This window comes from Ptychodera flava, chromosome 18 (genome assembly GCF_041260155.1).
Source record: "Ptychodera flava strain L36383 chromosome 18, AS_Pfla_20210202, whole genome shotgun sequence".
Lineage (NCBI taxonomy): Eukaryota > Metazoa > Hemichordata > Enteropneusta > Ptychoderidae > Ptychodera > Ptychodera flava.
Genome location: NC_091945.1, coordinates 1,547,612 through 1,568,766, shown reverse-complemented (window position 1 = coordinate 1,568,766; position 21,155 = coordinate 1,547,612). Strand labels below are relative to the sequence as shown.

The 21,155-nt window shown below is 39.3% G+C and overlaps 1 protein-coding gene across 1 annotated transcript in view; it reads right to left on the bottom strand.

Annotated features, from left to right (window-relative positions):
• The window catches only part of LOC139117874 (mucin-4-like), a 38,635-nt gene extending 17,752 nt beyond the window's left edge, over nucleotides 1-20,883 (bottom strand). Inside the window, exons 1-25 of the mRNA XM_070681108.1 lie at nucleotides 17,622-20,883; nucleotides 17,200-17,304; nucleotides 16,475-16,597; nucleotides 12,764-12,883; nucleotides 12,425-12,547; nucleotides 11,836-11,946; nucleotides 11,333-11,443; nucleotides 11,011-11,121; nucleotides 10,205-10,345; nucleotides 9,971-10,084; nucleotides 9,488-9,610; nucleotides 9,065-9,222; nucleotides 8,250-8,417; nucleotides 7,255-7,446; nucleotides 6,483-6,993; nucleotides 5,650-5,835; nucleotides 5,224-5,343; nucleotides 4,374-4,579; nucleotides 4,059-4,143; nucleotides 3,477-3,782; nucleotides 2,799-3,056; nucleotides 2,201-2,353; nucleotides 1,561-1,742; nucleotides 1,080-1,260; nucleotides 669-806 (exon numbers count right to left, since the gene is read on the bottom strand). Of these exons, the coding sequence (XP_070537209.1) occupies nucleotides 669-806; nucleotides 1,080-1,260; nucleotides 1,561-1,742; nucleotides 2,201-2,353; nucleotides 2,799-3,056; nucleotides 3,477-3,782; nucleotides 4,059-4,143; nucleotides 4,374-4,579; nucleotides 5,224-5,343; nucleotides 5,650-5,835; nucleotides 6,483-6,993; nucleotides 7,255-7,446; nucleotides 8,250-8,417; nucleotides 9,065-9,222; nucleotides 9,488-9,610; nucleotides 9,971-10,084; nucleotides 10,205-10,345; nucleotides 11,011-11,121; nucleotides 11,333-11,443; nucleotides 11,836-11,946; nucleotides 12,425-12,547; nucleotides 12,764-12,883; nucleotides 16,475-16,597; nucleotides 17,200-17,304; nucleotides 17,622-20,883 (7,288 nt within the window). The remainder of the gene's footprint in view (nucleotides 1-668; nucleotides 807-1,079; nucleotides 1,261-1,560; nucleotides 1,743-2,200; nucleotides 2,354-2,798; nucleotides 3,057-3,476; nucleotides 3,783-4,058; nucleotides 4,144-4,373; nucleotides 4,580-5,223; nucleotides 5,344-5,649; nucleotides 5,836-6,482; nucleotides 6,994-7,254; nucleotides 7,447-8,249; nucleotides 8,418-9,064; nucleotides 9,223-9,487; nucleotides 9,611-9,970; nucleotides 10,085-10,204; nucleotides 10,346-11,010; nucleotides 11,122-11,332; nucleotides 11,444-11,835; nucleotides 11,947-12,424; nucleotides 12,548-12,763; nucleotides 12,884-16,474; nucleotides 16,598-17,199; nucleotides 17,305-17,621) is intronic.
• Between the last annotated feature and the right edge of the window lie 272 nt (nucleotides 20,884-21,155).

Sequence of the window (21,155 nt, the reverse complement as noted above, 5' to 3'; positions counted from 1 at the left end):
ATAGTCAGAAACAATGCATTATTTCCGGGGTGTGTGCAGGCTCTGATGATCGTATAGCATTACACATCAGTGGAACAACTGTACGTTGTTGCATTGCTGTCATCATAACCACTTAATCGATTTCATAGTATTTACGAGAAACCGATGCTGCCTGATATGATAGAACTTGATCACAGTGACACATTTCACTGATAGCGTACATCGATAGAATGAGTATAGTTATTGCACTGTGTTATGTTAAATATCAGTATCACAATTTTAATAGAAGTATACTTTACCTTGTACGATTGATTAATCCGTAAAAAATGTTGTGTTCAAATATCGACATTTTTAGTATTGCCTTGACATTCCATTAATCCATTTGCTACATTTGATTATGTAAAGACTATTATCAATTTGTTATTCGTCCGTAGACTTGGCCCAAGTCCGTGGACATACAAATATATAGAACAGTAAATTGAAGCAATATACCCTGGTACACTGTGGTGTAGACCGTGGGAGTGAATGCGATGACCACATCCAGTGACTGCTGCGCACCCCAGAGAAAGCAGAGCGGCCAGGGCAAATCTAGTCCATCAACAACTTTTGGAAGAAAAATATTTCAGACTAAGGTGATACATTAATCGTATGTGGAGGAAGTCACGTGACAATGATCTTTGTAAACTTACCTATGCAGCTGATACCGTCTGGATGGAGAGTGTATCCGGTATAGCAACTGCATTCAAAACTTTCATACGTATTGGTACATATTTGATCACAAATAGAACCATTGTGGAAATCTTGTCCTTCATAACATTCGTCAAAATCTGAAGAAAGAGTACGAGTATTGTGGTATTTCAATATCATGATTTATGATATGATATATGATATCATGAAAGCAATGACATATTTTCGTGCGAGAATGCATGTATATACATGTACACATACATAAATACATAGATTATACATAGATATATACATAGATACATACAGACAGACGGACAGACACACAGACACAGACACACAGGCAGGCATTCATACATTATATACACACCATAATGAATATAATTCTACATAGGATTGGATGTTAGGTGTCTTACCATAGCATTTAAATCCAGTTCCAACAAGTCCAGGCGGGCAAGGACCACATCTGACACCGTCTTCAGGCGCAATATTATCAAAACACAGTACACCGGGATAACACGGCTCGTCTAAACACCCTTCATAGTCTTCTTCACAAAAGTCACCGGTATAAGCCAGTGGACAATCACAAGGAACCACCTAAAATAAAAAAAAGGAATAAAGCTGCTCTTTACAACAATAAGATGAAGGTGTTCAAACGTTGGTACGAATATTTTGCTGAAATTTGTATTGCATTTGTAGAATTATCATAAAAGAAACCACTTACACGATGCACCAAACAGGAAGCTGATATTTAAAAATATGTCAGTGACAAGTACTGATTGGAACATAACTTGAATGACTTTGAGCATATCAGATCGTCAATAGAAATGTGCAAAACCACTGAGGCGGTCATTACCACCGATATGGAGGCTCTAGTAACCTTAGTCTTTTACTTACGGCGAATTTATCGTCAACGACGTCACTTCCGTCGATGAATTCCGCATAGTTGCAGGTTCCATTGTTTTGGCAATGGCAAAGTCTAACTTCCGGTACAAAAGTAGATTGTATTTGACCGTCTGATGCCACGTAGCCTATCAACACAGAATCCAAACTAGTCGGTGTCCAGACGAACGTACCATCTGTGTAATATATAAATAGATTTATCAGATCTCTCTCTCTCTCTCTCTCTCTCTCTCTCTCTCTCTCTCTCTCTCTCTCTCTCTCTCTCTCTCTCTCTCTCTCTCTCTCTCTCTCTCAATGTGTATAGCTATAAGGGATTCTCTATAAAACTTAAATAATCAATTGTATTATCTTGTCGGCATAAAAGCTGGAAAATTACTAAATCTTCGTACTTTAAATCTATAAAAATCTATAAAAATCGTTTAGCATTAAGGCCAATATCTGAGGGGACGTTCTACCTACAGCTGGGATTTTACGGTAACTTTAAAAAAATGCAATCACGTCAAAATTGTCAATATATACCACACCTTCCGAAAATTCAACAACTCACTATCAAAATTATCAAATACGCTCATCTACGGTGGAGATCATGGGCAATATTCAGAATTAAGGAAAGATTTCATCAAACCAAACTTACTTGAATACATTGTTGCATTGTATGGAATTGGAGTTTTCAGGGAATAATCGATGGGACTGCCCTCTACGTCAGTGGCGAATACCTCAACAACCACTGGCTCGCCAACACTGGCATTGATAACCGTATTTGCAAAGATGGTAGGTGGGTAATTTGCTGCAATGAAATTAACATTTAATGTTTTAATATAAAATATACATAATAGGTAAATTATCAAATTATGGCTTACGGAAAACAACAGGTGTTAGATGTTCAGATTGTCTGCCGGCGTAAGTCATATCGATGGTATAACGGGAAATAGGTAGCGTGATATTAAAAAAAGATTATAATTCTGTTGTAAAAGTAGCTTGTATTCTACCTCTGCTACTACCAAATTGTTCAAAGTGTACTTCATAACACATACTGGCAGCAATTTCTGGATATACGCCGATCGTGTGTTATTTCACTATTTTGAAAATTGAGACGGAGCAAGCGTCCACCTGCCATCAGAAATGTTTTCAGTATTGATTTAAATTCACTTTTTCAGGATGAGAATTCTACAGGATGACCATTTTGCCGAAGACGATAATTAACCCTGATGTCAAACACATCACTGTCTTACCAAGGTCTTCAGAATCTATTTGCAATTGATCAGATGTAACTTTGGTGGCCTCTCCAACAGTTGGATTTTTCGTGGTGAGGGTATCATACAGACACTGCAGATTGCCTTCACAGACTTCCTCTGCAATTTGAATAATTGATTCCGAACTGCTTTCCCGCACTTCGTCAAAAAACGCCGGTACGAAGTCGTTTTCATTGTAGGTATCCCAAGACGTGTTATCGCTGTAGTTGAAGAGTGATTCCGCTTCTTGAACTTTCCCTGAAAACAAACCCAAACATGGACTATTAGAGCAGATGACAGCATAGGACCGGGAGATTAGAGAAAATGAATGGTAGATTTGATAAAAGAACAGCAAGTTTTGTTTCTAGCAGAAAATTGCTGAAACTATATTTTACCACTACTGATATCCTACGTTTCCGCGGCATCTTAAGGTGGTAGGCACCTCGAACTGAGAAAATCATTTTTTATTCCAAGAGCTTTAAAATGAGCCCCCATAAGTATTTGATCAGAAACGAATCGTGAAAAATTAAGAGTCCAAATATCTGCATGTCGTCCCAAATGCGCATTTTTAACTCAAAATTCATCGACACTTTGTATACCTTTACAAAATGTTAGAATAATGTTCCAAACATACGAATGTAGAATGTCAACTCATATGGATGTAAAATGGCAACTTACACGTTTGTCCAAAGTCAAAGTAGTCCACTTCTGTAAGGTTTTGTCCAATCTGTGACGGTTGTTGATAAGTACCATCACGCCGAAGAAAATCATCAGCGGGATCGTCGTTCCAAACGCCGAGAAGGCCCCTGGTTTTGTTTTTAAACGAATCCGGTGCTATGAAAGCAGCATCAAGCATTCCCTGGCTGATGCCTACCGATACACCAATACCAGATGAGAAGACGGCTATTGTCCGAGTAACGTTGGATGGTATCTCAACTTTCAAGTAAAATTGGACGTCAATGAATTCATCTGACGACAATAGATCTGCAATTTGAGGATGAACGTTATTAAACAACTAAATATGGCAGAGAGTTAATACAAGAATGTTGCATTGGTCCTTTGTTCAGAATGTAGCTTCTTTGCATCTTGGTATTACAGAGATACACTATACCACAGTCAAGACAAGTTGTGAGTACGTGTTTCCAGATCAATAAGCTTTGCTTATACGTAGGTGATCATGATTATATTATATAAACTGGTAAACCATGAGCTTGTCACGTCGTTCAATTTGTGTCAGAAACTTTAACATTTTATTGTTACCTTCTGAAAGCAGACTTGTGTTAAATGGTGTTCCGTCTACAAGGATGCTGTAATCTGTTGCGTTTTCGTTCATCGTGAACTCAACCTGAATGTAGAAGATATAGAAACACGACTATTTTAGAATATGACATCGTCTTGATGTGCACCATCCTTAGTTACCCCATTGTTCTAGAAAAAAAGTTGCTGATAGACTTTTATTCATTATATATTTGAAGAGATATTCTTCAGCGTACATTTTAACATAGTGTCCTTCTTGTCACGTGGATATTAAAACAAATGCTTAGAAATGGGTTTCAACTAGAAATATTGACTCACAATGGACGAGGCATTTTGTCGAGCGACAAAGGCAGTGAAGATCGTTGCATTGGACAGTCCACCACTTGAAGTTACGAATCTTGATGTTCTTGCTTGTAATGTAAAGACGGCGTCGCCTACTTCCACCAATATGTATTCCCCCAAACCATTGAAAGTATAGGTAGCGTTGTCAAGGGTTGTAATGTGTGGATCGCCGAACATGAATCCTAAAAATAACATCCTCATTAATTGCAAATTTGATTGAAAAAATGTCATAGAACCAAATAAAAAGTAGTTATTAAGTAACAGAACACTGAAATCAATATTATTGAATTATTTTCAAGTGACCGACGAAATCGCAAGAGTTCAGTACACTGTGTCTGCATGCCTTCTAAAGATCCATCTTGAATATCGTTGCTAAGTTCACCTTTCTGAAGACAGATAACTGTCTTTGGGTGAAGGTATCAATAGAGTGCCACAAAGCAAAGGTTATAGTAGAGTTGAAAGATATGTGTTTGTGTGTGTGTGAGATAGAGAGAGACAGAGAGAGAAAGAGACACAGAGAGCGTGAGAGATTTGTTTATTTCACGAACAATATTCTGATAGTATCCGTAACTTTTTAAATGTTTGTATTCCTCACTATTTAGCAAACGCTGAAAGAAGAGATATCTATAATGTATTAATTACTTTCTTCATGTCTAATTATTGGTTTCCCAGTTTTTAGTCACTATGACGTCGTTTAGGAAAATTATACCTGACAGTGACGTGCGAGTGTTCTCATAGTCCCCAACACAAAATTGACATGCATTATGATTAAATTTTACATAAATCTTTTCCAAACATAAATTGTTTAAAATATTGTCTACCTTACCGATTTTTGGCGGTTTATATCCAGTACAACTTCCCCTCGGTCGTTTTTCTTCGTACATATCACAGAATGCTGGGTCGTTTGATGCATTGCAACAAAAATACCGCGGAAGAATGTCCTGGTCTGGTAAAAGATGTTAACAAAGACATGGAAAGAAAGTTCAAATAATGATACAACTGGACATCTAAGCTCTGTGAATGCATTATTTGACTTCTGTCAATTACTCAAGGCATGCCATATTGAATTGAAGAATACACTAGATAAGATGTGAAAACGTTTTTGTATTATTTAAGTTTTTTTTATTTTGTATATTCTTGGGCCAGGACAAATAAATTAAAAATAAATGCATGATCTATATTTTGATGAACTCAATTTTCTGAATGTTCTAATCAATGTCCCTTCAGATAAAAACTATACACGTCAGCTTACCGATCCATTGGAGGTACGAAGTGTAATCAAACAGACCGGCCTTGTTTATCCATTGATAGCGCTCCATATAGCTACTCTCCCACAACGTTTCGTACCCATCGATAAAAGAGTGGTCATCTCGGTAACAACAACGCTGCCCGGCGCCAAACACATTTGAGAAGGAAGTCTGGAGACAGAAACCTTGACCTGCAAACGGACAAAGGCATAGCGGTGTTACCCAAAGTCAAATACGTGCCAGTGCGGAACAGAATAATCCAAATGGTTCTGAGCGATCAGCTCTGTGTCTCGTTACTGTTGGCATGCCTCGACTGCGCTCGACTCGACAGATATTGTCTCTCAGTTTCAGTCACAGCCGATTGGATTGTTCAGTGCACAGTATACCACACTGAACACTCCGGGCGCCGGTGGTGTAAGCTTAAGTGAGTGATTGGTACAGATCGATAAACCTCATTCTAGGTACTAAGGTAAGAAATAATGTAACAACCAGAGTTATATCATTTTAGCGTGACCTAGAAGGTTGTTAAGTGCGCCTCTACAGGCAACGACCATGCATGACAGTGACATGCAGTACCGATGGTGTACTACCAGTATGTCCCTGTTAAGGAGTTCAGTTAGACCAGCAACGGCAGCAACGGGACTTTTAATCGAGTTGATTAGAGTAAGTCGATGACATCCTCGAAAAAACATTTATCATAATTGGCGTAACAATATAAATTTAGGTAAGGCATGAATTCTGTTCATTTTGATAAATTGATTTCCCATTTGGCCAATTTTCTCGGTTCTCCGGGATTGCATATATGTTGTATACTCATTAAAACATCATTTGAAATTACCTCGTAGAAGGTTAATTATTCTCAGTAATTGTGAGTCAACTCCCTGAACGTTTCCATTACGTAATAGTCCGTTCGTCAGCACGTCGTTGCCCCTACCGCCTCGTCCAAAAGATGCATCGTTTCGCCCCTGACTAAAACCACACGGGCAAAATCCGAGATCGTCATTCCAGTCCGACGGATCAGGTTGTTGATTGTACCACTCCAAACATTGTTGCTTGGCGTTGAAAGTAGAATCACTGTTATCTTCGACGCGATATATAAATCTCCCTTTCAAACCGGTATTTCCATCAAACTGGTCGGGTCTGTAGAGGTCCTCCACGCTACCAAAAGTAAACTGGGCGTTCTCGATCTCACTTTCTCTGCCTTGACCGCCGTTGTATCCGATAATTGCACGATTCAAACTGGTGTAACCTCTAACACTGTAAATCCAACGCATTTCGTCTTCCATGAAATTGATCAGAACAAAACCGTACTTGCCGTCAGTAGCCAAAATTCCTTGAAATGTATTGGGCTAGAATATAATAGAAAATATAATCACGTCAATAATGAAAACGTGGTTGGATGATGGTCAAACATTAATTTCTATTCCTTGTTTATGAAAGTTTCACTTTGTATTCGTAGTCTAAAATCATTTGTTTCTTGATTATGGTCCAGTACATGCGTTTCAACGTGAAAACCTTACCTCTTTTAAAAAGTACGTCTTTTATATTTTGAAATTACACGTCAACTCACAGGTGTAAAATCTTTTTGAAAGTACTATGTTCATACATACCGAATGTTTTGTGTATTCAGCGAAGAAAGGTGGCACTTGATACCATGTTATTTTCAGTATCCATGTTGCCTGGAAACTAGCGAAGTTGGAATCAGGTTCATCTACATTCGGATATTGGGAACGGATTCTTCTGTTTACATCCTTGACTATGGCGCTGTCTTCATCGGATAAAACAGTTGATGTATCGTATTCCTGTTAATCAGAATATATTCTTTTCAATACAGATCGTACAAAGGTGAAATACCACGAGTAATTTATCCTTCCATCCCCTTCCTATCTGTTTTTTTTCTTTCGATCATGCGCATTTATGTGAACTCCATTTTGTAATGCATTAACACATACGTAAGCACGTCATACAGCAAAAGCCACTTTACTAAAACTCACTTAGCTGCTGCACTTGGTGACGTTTATTCCGTTACTGCTGTACTGTTTTTAAGATACAGTTTCTGTTTTCACTCTGAACGAATCTTGAAATACCAACAAACATGCCCACGCAGCCTATATGTGCAGGTGTCTATTTTTATTGGAAACTGAATTAATACCCGCGCAGTAGAGTTCTTGTATCAAAATGAAATTACGTATCGTATATAATACGAAGTGTTTGCAAAGCTAGTACTTTATATTTAAAAATACTTTCGGCAGAACTCAGCAGAAGAAAAAAGTTAGCAGTTTCCCTGAACACGGCAATAGTGTAAATAGTTAAAGCTATCGACCGCTCGCCAATCTGACTTTTGCTCATTTACTTTTTCATTAGTCATCACAGACGGTAAATCCCTGTTGAACGTTATTTTAGATTTTATTTCTTTATTGAATTTTAACGCTTAATGACTCAGCAAAACTTAACGTATGAGAATCTGAAAAATGAACGGCTGTTGTCCATCGTCCTGCTGAGGGTTTGTCATGGCAGCTTGTACAACAACTTTTGCTACTGCATTGAGAATTTGTTTCTGTAAAGTGGGAAAGAGCTATCGTGATTTGTATTTGCAAATACTTGCCTTGTAATAAACTTCGCCGAAATTGGCAAGCCCAAGATCTACGTCATCCCAAAAGACGGCAACCATTGGTATGTCTTGATCTGTGTTGAAACCATTGGGGTATGGATACGGGAATGGATACTTGTCGCCATTCTCTTTGATAAAGACGATGACGCCATTGTCTGTGAACTGAAATACATTGTAGGCGCTTAGTAACGAGTTCTTATCCACATGCTTCATGTCCAAATTTTTATGGATGCGTTATTAATATTCACATAGAAAGGTAATCGTCTGATAATATACTTAAAGTTGGGTTTCCAACACGACTTTCAATCTTGCTCATATCCAAAGACAGACAGGGACAAACATTACAATACATGTAACCTAATTCAGATGGTGGTTGATTTTCTTCAAATGTGTGATACATATGAACGTGTAGTATGGTGGTGAGATCCTCTTAGTCCTGCGGACTACGTGTTTGAGCTCTTCACTGTCGAATAACGATGTAGTTACAACAGGCTTTATCAGAATACGGCAAGTCAACTTGTGTGAGGACATGGATTTTGTTAACGATAATGAGTAATAGACAGTCACTGAAAAATCCAGGTGTTATTTTAGAATAGCATATGTGAGCATGGATGATTGCTTGTATTAAGTCAAACGTGTTTTCTACATCGAGCAATACCTTTTGCAAACTCTATTCGGGGTTTGAAGACATCAGTTGATGCATCGTATACACGTAAATCCGAATATCGTCTTTCGTAATGTCGATCGTACAAAAGGGACATAACAAACCAATGCTTTATTTCTGCAAGTTCGTTCCAATAGATACTTACATACAAACTGTAGTAAAACTCTCCCCAGAAGGGAAACCCAATTGGCGGATTAATAGTTGGCGACACAAGGTCTAACATTCCGAGGGATCGTCGTTCCTCTTTAGTGCCACGAAGATCAGCATCGCCATACTGTGGTCCGAAGGGTAGCATAATGATTTCTGAAACAATTTAAACAGTGCAATATTCGACCGTCACTTGGAAACATAAAATCATAATCACATACAGTAATTCTTACTGACAATTAACATAATCTTGCGACGTTAATCACTCGAATACAAAAGAAAACTTTTAAGTATATTTTTCACTACATATGAAAAGGGTACATTTGTACATTTGTTAGGATTGTCCACATCGTCTTGGAGGATATTATGAAGCTAGTCAGAAGAAAAAGGACAGGGATGAGTGCGTAATGTATTCACATACCTTTGCATACAAAACCGTTACCTCTGTAGCCATCATTACACGTACAGTTGTAATCACCTGGAGTATTCGTACAGTTGGCGTTGATGTCACATTTCGCAACACCCTCGATGCATTCATCGATGTCTGCAATGCAGATGGAACGAGTTTTAATGATTTGCTGTTTGTTGAAGCAGTTTTTTTCTGTTGAGGTAATACGTTTCTTTAAAGAGACTCATACATCCACAGAACGCGATGAATTACGAATAACCACAAGTAACAACAGTAATCTGTATTGAACACCCACGTTCATCTTTTAAACAAATCAAAATCAAGTTGTGATACAATCCAATTTACAAGCAACGACAACTGTGCGTTGCGATAAATCATAAACTATGTACATAAGACCGACTTAGCGCATCCATTGTGAGTCTATATTGACAACCAAACAACGAAAAAGACTGTAAATGATGGTTTGACGGATAAGTACAACTTATAATATCATACCTTCTTCACAGTTTAATCCTTTCCATCCATCTGTACAGAGGCATTGGTAACCGTTTATATAATCTTTGCATGTCCCGCCATTCAAGCAAGGTTCGGATTTACACTCGTTGATGTCTATCAAGAAAATACCAAGAAGTTCGGTGATGTTCCGTGTGGAGGAGTACAACACACTTCATAATTCTAAACCTATTTCCTTGATGAATATCGGTAAATATTCGGCGTAATCTTTCTCACCTGAGCATGTGACGTCATTAGCTAGCAACTCATAACCATCATTACATAGGCACATGTAGCCATCTTCATGGACTGTTGTATTAACATTGACGCAGATTTGATGACAGTCATTTAGCAGGGAACTTGCACACTCATCAACGTCTGTGAATAGACAGTGAAATTAAGATATTTTTCAATATTATCACATAAGTAAGAGAGGCTGAAGAAGAAGAAGTCTAGTTCATCGGCTCTTGAAAATATTCATGGCATAATGCCCACAGACAACAAGTCTATGAGTCCGTCTTGCTTGCAAAAAGTCAACGCACTGCCGTTCTGTCTGATCAGATTACATGGCGTCAGGTCTCTGGGAAAGAATAAGCACATCATGTTCCACTTATGGAACCAGTCTCATATCGCTCTGTGAGGCAGAGTTAAAGGTGATCACAGTTTACAGACGGTGAAATCGACGCTATCATGCATGATTTGTCAAACAGACACCTTTCAAATGCTGTTTAATTGTGAGCATACCTGATTTAACAGTTAAGGACACAAAATCCGGAGACTTCAAAAGTTGGTAGAATATAGGAATTGAGTTGGGATATGTACACATCTTTAACAATAAAAACCCTAATTTGTAGAAATATTCACAGTCGGGTCATGTAAACTTTCACCTGATTTCCCAACTAAGGCAAAAATATCAGAAGATTCCGAGAAGTCATGTATTGAATATATTTTAAATTTTAGTTGCTTTGTGGGTTCATATAAATGCATTCCATATGAAAAAATCCGATTAACTTGAAACAAAAAGTCAAACAAAGGTTAATCACCTTGATCACATGTCACTCCCGTCCAGCCAGGAATGCACTCACATCTGTACATATCTATCATGTCGACACAGTTGCCATAGAGACAAGGATCAATTTCGCATTCGTTAATTTCTGTCGGCAAAAACAGATTTCACTGTAATATTCAAATGATGTTAAATTGAAGTGCAATGATGTGAATATTAACAACTGCCATACTTTATATGATTTATATTGTGTGGGTTACTGAACAACAGGTTCAATGTACATAGTGACAAATCCAGCTGGTTGAAAAAAATTCAAGGAAAGAGAAAATTCAGGAAATAAGTAAGTAATAGATAAATACCTGTATTGCAGTTAACGCCTGTGTATCCACCAAAGCAGCTACAGTTGTACGCATTGATGGCATCATTACAGGTACCGTAAATGCACGGTTGACTTTCACATTCATTGAGTTCTGAAAAATGGAAAATGTATGGGAATATATGATCAAATGGAAACAGCAGGCTTCTGACTTACGGGAGAGAGAATGACAAAGGATGCAAAAACAAATGACGCACAAAAAATAACAAATACAAATATGTTCTTGAAGTCAAAGTAGTCAGCAAAGTCTAACAATTTCGCAGTTAAATCGTTTTTCTAGGACAATAATTCTTCATGAAATGTACCTGTCAAAGAAGTATAGAATGTGTCAATAATGACAACAAAGTGAAAAGAATTCGGAAACAATATCTACTGCTCAGAATGTATTGACAAACATGCCACACCATGGTGGGTGCTAGTTTCATAACTGCGTTATCTCCCTTAATTACATGTAATGTTTAATTTTTTGCATAAGTTTTAGTTTACCTGTATCACACGTGATACCGGTAAAACCATCATCACAAATACAGACGAATCCATTCACGATATCCTCACAAAATCCAAAGACGCAGGGGCTGCTTTCACATTCGTTAATTTCTGAAAGTAAAGTTAAATGCATGAGAAGTAAACAACGAAAACTGTTGACCTTGTTACATTTTTACGGTAATTTCTAATAAGTTTATCATCCACGTCAAGTCAAAATGGTTTCATTGACATGCATGTGTAATTGTTTTACTCCGGAATAAAAAGGACGCGATGCGTTCTACAGACTCAGTACGCCCAACTAATCACGTGATGCCGGTACAAACAAGCCCACATGTGTACTAACGCGCATGGAAATACACGTACGTCTAAGCGCGTTTACGCACATGGCTTTGTTTGTACCGTGGTCGATTCGAATTCCGGGTTTGGCCTGTGTAATTGATTTTATCCTTTATGTTTTCATGTCGAGTACATGCACATCCACTGAAATCATTACGCAGGGAGACGTTCATATGCAAGGTGCGTGAATATAGGGCGGCAACGCCAGTGGTTTTATTACTAAATTACGTAGCAATGACTCATTGGTGCTTACCATAGCATGTTGTCTGGTCAGTGGTATTCAGCATATATCCCGACTGGCACTGGCACTGATATGTGCCTGGCAGGTTTTGGCAGCTCTGGTCACACAAACCACCATCTTGGCATTCGTCTATATCTGTTGAGACCGAGAGGTCGAGGCTTGTTTGTTTAATGTATGAGCATCAGCAGATATTTGTCGTGTTTTGAAGTGAAAAAGGAAGGTAACATGACTTTTTAACGTTTTTCTTACTTTGGTGATTCTCTGAGGTCCTTTGCAAGTCGAGTGGCAATTTTACCATAATTATCCCTTACCAGGACAAATGATGGAACATTATTCAAAACCATAACTCACCTATACAGAGAGCGTCACGAATAGGGTGTAGCTGATAACCATCATCACAGTGGCACTCCTGTTGTCCATTGTTTACATTACATGCACCCTTAAAACACTGTTTTGTACAGGGAACGAGCACTGCAAACCGAATGAAACAGTCATTACAATGATCACCAGAGGCAGATTTTGAAATAGGCACTATCAAAATTCACAATAACGTTGCGAATTCCACTACACACTTCAAATCCGAGCCTACAAATACACTTTTCATATGTACCGTACATATTTATACAAAAATACCCAAGTTTTATCACTTTAAATATCTATGCCAAAAACATCAAATTGTGATAACACTGCTCATGTCAATATCCATAACAGCTCACTTAGCCATGACTTTTAATACTTTTGAATTATTTCATTCAAGTTGCAAAATATATATTTGTTAATCTTTTCAAAAAACAGGTCGAAATGTCTTAAGTTCAACATGTCAACACTGCCTGTATGCTTGTAACATCCGATGATGTTGTTCACAAATGAATTCTAATCTGGACTAGAATGCAGTGGCCAATAATAAAGATTGTATATGTAAAACGATGCGGTGTAATGCTCGTGTATTTCAACATATGCAACAAAGAGGTAGGATGAAAATACGGATAGTTTTCAATCGGATTCGAACCCACAACATACGGCATCAGTCGCCTAGCTGAGAGGCCAGAGACAGAACCAGTCGGCTAAATCTCCACTCCCAAAAAAGAGTGGTTCAATAGCCGGCTAAGTTGTTACATTTTTCTGACTGAGACCGCTCAACACGTTGTAGAGTTCGTGAAGCACTCACGCACGCATGCTCACTATCATACATCGCACATACACACTACATCGAAGCGAAGAAACAAATTTCATCGCTTTAACTGGGCGAACGATAACCTCGGGGACAATTCTGTCCACCAGCAGTGTTACCAACCCAGGATAGAAAATACGGATAGTTTTCAATCGGATTCGAACCCACAACATACGGCATCAGTCGCCTAGCTGAGAGGCCGAGACAGAACCAGTCGGCTAAATCTCCACTCCCAAAAAGAGTGGTTCAATAGCCGGCTAAGTTGTTACATTTTTCTGTCTGAGACCACTCAACACGTTGTAGAGTTCGTGAAGCACTCACGCACGCATGCTCACTATCATACATCGCACATACACACTACATCGAAGCGAAGAAAACAAATTTCATCGCTTTAACTGGGCGAACGATAACCTCGGGGACAATTCTGTCCACCAGCAGTGTTACCAACCCAGGATAGAAAATACGGATAGTTTTTCAATCGGATTCGAACCCACAACATACGGCATCAGTCGCCTAGCTGAGAGGCCAGAGACAGAACCAGTCGGCTAAATCTCCACTCCCAAAAAAGAGTGGTTCAATAGCCGGCTAAGTTGTTACATTTTTCTGACTGAGACCGCTCAACACGTTGTAGAGTTCGTGAAGCACTCACGCACGCATGCTCACTATCATACATCACACATACACACTACATCGAAGCGAAGAAACAAATTTCATCGCTTTAACTGGGCGAACGATAACCTCGGGGACAATTCTGTCCACCAGCAGTGTTACCAACCCAGGATAGAAAATACGGATAGTTTTCAATCGGATTCGAACCCACAACATACGGCATCAGTCGCCTAGCTGAGAGGCCAGAGACAGAACCAGTCGGCTAAATCTCCACTCCCAAAAAGAGTGGTTCAATAGCCGGCTAAGTTGTTACATTTTCTGCTGAGACCGCTCACAACGTTGTAGAGTTCGTGAAGCACTCACACACGCATGCTCACTATCATACATCGCACATACACACTACATCGAAGCGAAGAAACAAATTTCATCGCTTTAACTGGGCGAACGATAACCTCGGGGACAATTCTGTCCACCAGCAGTGTTACCAACCCAGGATAGAAAATACGGATAGTTTTCAATCGGATTCGAACCCACAACATACGGCATCAGTCGCCTAGCTGAGAGGCCAGAGACAGAACCAGTCGGCTAAATCTCCACTCCCAAAAAGAGTGGTTCAATAGCCGGCTAAGTTGTTACATTTTTCTGACTGAGACCGCTCAACACGTTGTAGAGTTCGTGAAGCACTCACGCACGCATGCTCACTATCATACATCGCACATACACACTACATCGAAGCGAAGAAACAAATTTCATCGCTTTAACTGGGCGAACGATAACCTCGGGGACAATTCTGTCCACCAGCAGTGTTACCAACCCAGGATAGAAAATACGGATAGTTTTCAATCGGATTCGAACCCACAACATACGGCATCAGTCGCCTAGCTGAGAGGCCAGAGACAGAACCAGTCGGCTAAATCTCCACTCCCAAAAAAGAGTGGTTCAATAGCCGGCTAAGTTGTTACATTTTTCTGGCTGAGACCGCTCAACACGTTGTAGAGTTCGTGAAGCACTCACGCACGCATGCTCACTATCATACATCGCACATACACACTACATCGAAGCGAAGAAAAAAATTTCATCGCTTTAACTGGGCGAACGATAACCTCGGGGACAATTCTGTCCACCAGCAGTGTTACCAACCCAGGATAGAAAATACGGATAGTTTTCAATCGGATTCGAACCCACAACATACGGCATCAGTCGCCTAGCTGAGAGGCCAGAGACAGAACCAGTCGGCTAAATCTCCACTCCCAAAAAAGAGTGGTTCAATAGCCGGCTAAGTTGTTACATTTTCTGGCTGAGACCGCTCAACACGTTGTAGAGTTCGTGAAGCACTCACGCACGCATGCTCACTATCATACATCGCACATACACACTACATCGAAGCGAAGAAAACAAATTTCATCGCTTTAACTGGGCGAACGATAACCTCGGGGACAATTCTGTCCACCAGCAGTGTTACCAACCCAGGATAGAAAATACGGATAGTTTTCAATCGGATTCGAACCCACAACATACGGCATCAGTCGCCTAGCTGAGAGGCCAGAGACAGAACCAGTCGGCTAAATCTCCACTCCCAAAAAGAGTGGTTCAATAGCGGCTAAGTTGTTACATTTCTGGCTGAGACCGCTCAACACGTTGTAGAGTTCGTGAAGCACTCACGCACGCATGCTCACTATCATACATCGCACATACACACTACATCGAAGCGAAGAAACAAATTTCATCGCTTAACTGGGCGAACGATAACCTCGGGGACAATTCTGTCCACCAGCAGTGTTACCAACCCAGGATAGAAAATACGGATAGTTTTCAATCGGATTCGAACCCACAACATACGGCATCAGTCGCCTAGCTGAGAGGCCAGAGACAGAACCAGTCGGCTAAATCTCCACTCCCAAAAAGAGTGGTTCAATAGCCGGCTAAGTTGTTACATTTTTCTGGCTGAGACCGCTCAACACGTTGTAGAGTTCGTGAAGCACTCACGCACGCATGCTCACTATCATACATCGCACATACACACTACATCGAAGCGAAGAAACAAATTTCATCGCTTTAACTGGGCGAACGATAACCTCGGGGACAATTCTGTCCACCAGCAGTGTTAACGTAGAGTAACACAAAATGTGTTTGAAGTTATAGCTATTGTTCCTTTAAATTGTAAAATTTTTTAAATTGTAAAATTTAGATAGTCTATCACTTGTAAATTACCGTAACGGCTCGATGCCTCGCCATGTCTCCTACTAACAATTTTAAATTTAAAAAAAAGATATAAGAAATACCTCTGCAAGTTCTACCGTCATTATTCAGGATGAACCCATCTCTACAAGAACAAACATAGCTTCCGTATGTATTCTCACAGAATTGACTGCATCCGTTTATTGTTGAATTGCATTCGTTGACATCTGCAAATAGAAGAGAAAGTCTTAATCACCTGGTTATGCGGCAGTTCAGCACATGTGCTACATACAAGATGAAGTATCTGAGAGGTTTTCACCAAGGTGGTATTTTGTAATGCCGTGGAGTAACACGGACTTGTTTAAATGTTTGTAGTCAAAGTCGCATTTCATGCTAAGACGATGTGTGGCACATTTTATTTTTGTCACATTATAAAAAAGAATACGTGTAGCAAAGAAACTGTGGCCGGTCAAGACATCTTCATATTTAGCACTAATGGAAAACAAAGTTTAACATTATCAGCAAAGTAGGATATCATATTCAGAAAAACTGTGAAACATGTTAGTACATACTATGTGTTAATGGAGTTATGTACAATCAGCATACTTAGCTGTTGGTTATTAGAATTCTGGATTTTGCTATTGCAATATCATAAAAATAATAGATTTTTTCAAAGAATTCACCAAAACATTGTCATTGTGTACCAAAAATTGTCATCAGACTTTTTCAGAAATTAAACACTTAAACATTCGATTGTACAAATAACCTCATGCATGCCGGGTGTCCACTAAATCATGAGTAACACTACATATTATCAAAATAAATATACCTTCTTCACATGTTATGCCATGATAGTTATCAGGGCAATGACAAAATGGCCCATTGCCGCAATTCAAACATGCTCCGCTATTAGCACAACCATCGCCACAGGTATCTAAAAATGCAATTCACAATTATGTTATTATCTTTTCTGAGCTAAGATTATGATATTTCGCTGTTTGATTCCAAAAAGAAAAATCATTAAAGCAATGTAAAGAAATTTTTAAAGTACCTTTTAAAGCCCAGTCTTAACAAGCCCACCCATTATACATTGTAACATTCTATTGCCTAATAAAATTCTTATACATGTAAATAATTTGCATAGACACCACTAATGTAGATCGTAGGTGTGACATTGATATAAAGTAAAAACAGGATGCAAAATAATCTATACAATGCAAAAATATGTAAGAACCGTGTCTACAGTCTTACCAGGCGAACAATAGCTGTCTGTTCGATATTCTGTTGTCGTATCAGATGAATCGGTGTTATAATCTGTTGTAATTTCCTCTTGAGAAACAAAAGAAGTGGTTTGAAGAACAGGACTTGACAAATCTGTGTCATCAGTATAAGTGCCGGTTAACTCTTGTGTAGCAGTACCAGATGATATTGTTAAGGGCGTTATTGCTGAAGCTGTTGTTTTTGAATAATTCGCGTCGTCTTCAACATCGGTTGAAAACACAAACGACGCAGTACTTTCTCCTTCAGTTCTTTTGGTTGCAGATAAATCTGTTGTCTCTGTTTTATGAGTTGTTGCAGCTAAAGCAACCGTTGTAGCCTCAGCTGTTGCATCTTCAACACGAGTTGAAGACACAACAAAAATAGCAGTTGTTTCTTCTTCAGTTGACATCAAATCACTTTTATATGTAGAACTTTCTCCATGCAATGCTGTTGAGTGACTTCCATATGTGACTTTACGTGGCTCTGCAGTATCCGCTAAAGTTGAACTTACAATTTCTTGTGTGGTGATTTTTGATAGGGTCTCATGCTCCTCCCTTTTGGTTTGTACCGTGGTGGTAGTAATCTCAAACACACGTGAAGATGTCTCCCGTAAATCGACAGTAGCAGTGCTTTCAGGAGAGTGGACAGATTTTGCAGAAGTTGTAAATTCTGCACCTCTTGTAGTTGCAAAATCAGTACTTGCAGCTATGCTCTCTGTGCTAGCAATATGGGTAGAGGGCTTCTGTGTGGTTTGAATGGTAGTGTATGTTTGGGTTGAAGACAACTCTATTGCCTCTGTTACAATAGTTGTTTCTGCAAAAGTATCCGTTGTAGCATCAAACGATGCATCTTTAAGCGCTGTTGAAGAAACACTAGCTGTAGTTGTCTCTTCTTCAGTTGACATGAAATGACTTTCATATGTAGATCTTGCTTCCATAGATGTTGTTGATTGAGATACAGATGTGACATCAGTTGGTTCAAGAATGTCAGTTTTAGTAGAAGTTAGAATTTCTTGAGTGCTGATAGTAGAAGTAGCAGTCTCTGTTACAGTTGCAGTCCTTGATAGAGTCTCTTCTTCCTCCTGTGTTGATTGTAGAGATGTTGTTGCTATTTCAAGCGTGGGTGTACTTTTCTGCTGTGTTTGAGAAGCAGCAGTGCTTTGGTCTATTGCAGTGGAAAATTCTGTGCTTATGATCTCTGGAGTGGTAACATCTTCTTCAGCTGTTGTAATATCTGCAGCTCTTGTAGTTGCAAAATCAGTACTTGCAGCTATGCTCTCTGTGGTAGAAATATCAGTAGAGGGCCTCTGTGTGGTTTGAATTGTAGTGTATGTTTGGGTTGAAGACAACTCTATTGCCTCTGTTTCAATAGTTGTTTCTGCAAAAGCATCCGTTGTAGCATCAGTAGTCGCATCTTTATGCGCTATTGAGGAAACAATTGCTGTAGTTGTCTCTTTTTCAGTTGACATGAACTGACTTTCAAATGTAGAGCTTCCTTCAAAAGATGTCGTTGATTGAGTTGCAGATGTGACATCAGTTGGTTCAAGAGTGTCAGTTTCAGTAGAAGTTAGAATTTCCTTGGTGCTGATAGTAGAAGTAGCAGTCTCTGTTACAGTTGCAGTCCTTGATAGAGTCTCTTCTTCCTCCTGTGTTGATTGTAGGGATGTTGTTACTATTTCAAGCGTGGGTGTACTTTTCTGCTGTGTTTGAGAAGCAGCAGTGCTTTGGTCTATTGCAGTGGAAAATTCTGTGCTTATGATCTCTGGAGTGGTAACATCTTCTTCAGCTGTTGTAATATCTGCAGCTCTTGTAGTTGCAAAATCAGTACTTGCAGCTATGCTCTCTGTGGTAGAAATATCAGTAGAGGGCCTCTGTGTGGTTTGAATTGTAGTGTATGTTTGTGTTGAAGACAACTCTATTGCCTCTGTTTCAATAGTTGTTTCTGCAAAAGCATCCGTTTTAGCATCAGTAGTAGCATCTTGATACGCTCTTGAAGAAACAATTGCTGTAGTTGTCTCTTTTTCAGTTGACATGAACTGACTTTCATATGTAGAGCTTCCTTCAAAAGATGTTGTTGATTGACTTGCAGATGTGACATCAGTTGGTTCAAGAGTGTCCGTTTCAGTAGAAGTTAGAATTTCTTGAGTGCTGATAGTAGAAGTAGCAGTCTCTGTTACAGTTGCAGTCCTTGATAGAGTCTCTTCTTCCTCCTGTGTTGATTGTAGAGATGTTGTTGCTATTTCAATCCTGGGTGTAGCAGTCTCTGTTACAGTTGCAGTCCTTGATAGAGTCTCTTCTTCCTCCTGTGTTGATTGTAGGGATGTTGTTGCTATTTCAAGCGTGGGTGTACTTTTCTGCTGTGTTTGAGAAGCAGCAGTGCTTTGGTCTATTGCAATGGAAAATTCTGTGCTTATGATCTCTGGAGTGGTAACATCTTCTTCAGCTGTTGTAATATCTGCAGCTCTTGTAGTTGCAAAATCAGTACTTGCAGCTATGCTCTCTGTGGTAGAAATATCAGTAGAGGGCCTCTGTGTGGTTTGAATTGTAGTGTATGTTTGGGTTGAAGACAACTCTATTGCCTCTGTTTCAATAGTTGTTTCTGCAAAAGTATCCGTTGTAGCATCAGTAGTCGCATCTTTATGCGCTGTTGAGGAAACAATTGCTGTAGTTGTCTCTTTTTCAGTTGACATGAACTGACTTTCATATGTAGAGCTTCCTTCAAAAGATGTCGTTGATTGACTTGCAGATGTGACATCAGTTGGTTCAAGAGTGTCAGTTTCAGTAGAAGTTAGAATTTCCTTGGTGCTGATAGTAGAAGTAGCAGTCTCTGTTACAGTTGCAGTCCTTGATAGAGTCTCTTCTTCCTCCTGTGTTGATTGTAGGGATGTTGTTGCTATTTCAAGCGTGGGTGTACTTTTCTGCTGTGTTTGAGAAGCAGCAGTGCTTTGGTCTATTGCAATGGAAAATTCTGTGCTTATGATCTCTGGAGTGGTAACATCTTCTTCAGCTGTTGTAATATCTGCAGCTCTTGTAGTTGCAAAATCAGTACTTGCAGCTATGCTCTCTGTGGTAGAAATATCAGTAGAGGGCCTCTGTGTGGTTTGAATTGTAGTGTATGTTTGTGTTGAAGACAACTCTATTGCCTCTGTTTCAATAGTTGTTTCTGCAAAAGCATCCGTTGTAGCATCAGTAGTACCATCTTGATACCCTCTTGAAGAAACAATTGCTGTAGTTGTCTCTTTTTCAGTTGACATGAACTGACTTTCATATGTAGAGCTTCCTTCAAAAGATGTGTTGATTGACTTGCAGATGTGACATCAGTTGGTTCAAGAGTGTCCGTTTCAGTAGAAGTTAGAATTTCTTGAGTGCTGATAGTAGAAGTAGCAGTCTCTGTTACAGTTGCAGTCCTTGATAGAGTCTCTTCTTCCTCCTGTGTTGATTGTAGAGATGTTGTTGCTGTTTCAATCCTGGGTGTACTTTTCTGCTGTGTTTGAGAAGCAGCAGTGCTTTGGTCTATTGCAGTGGA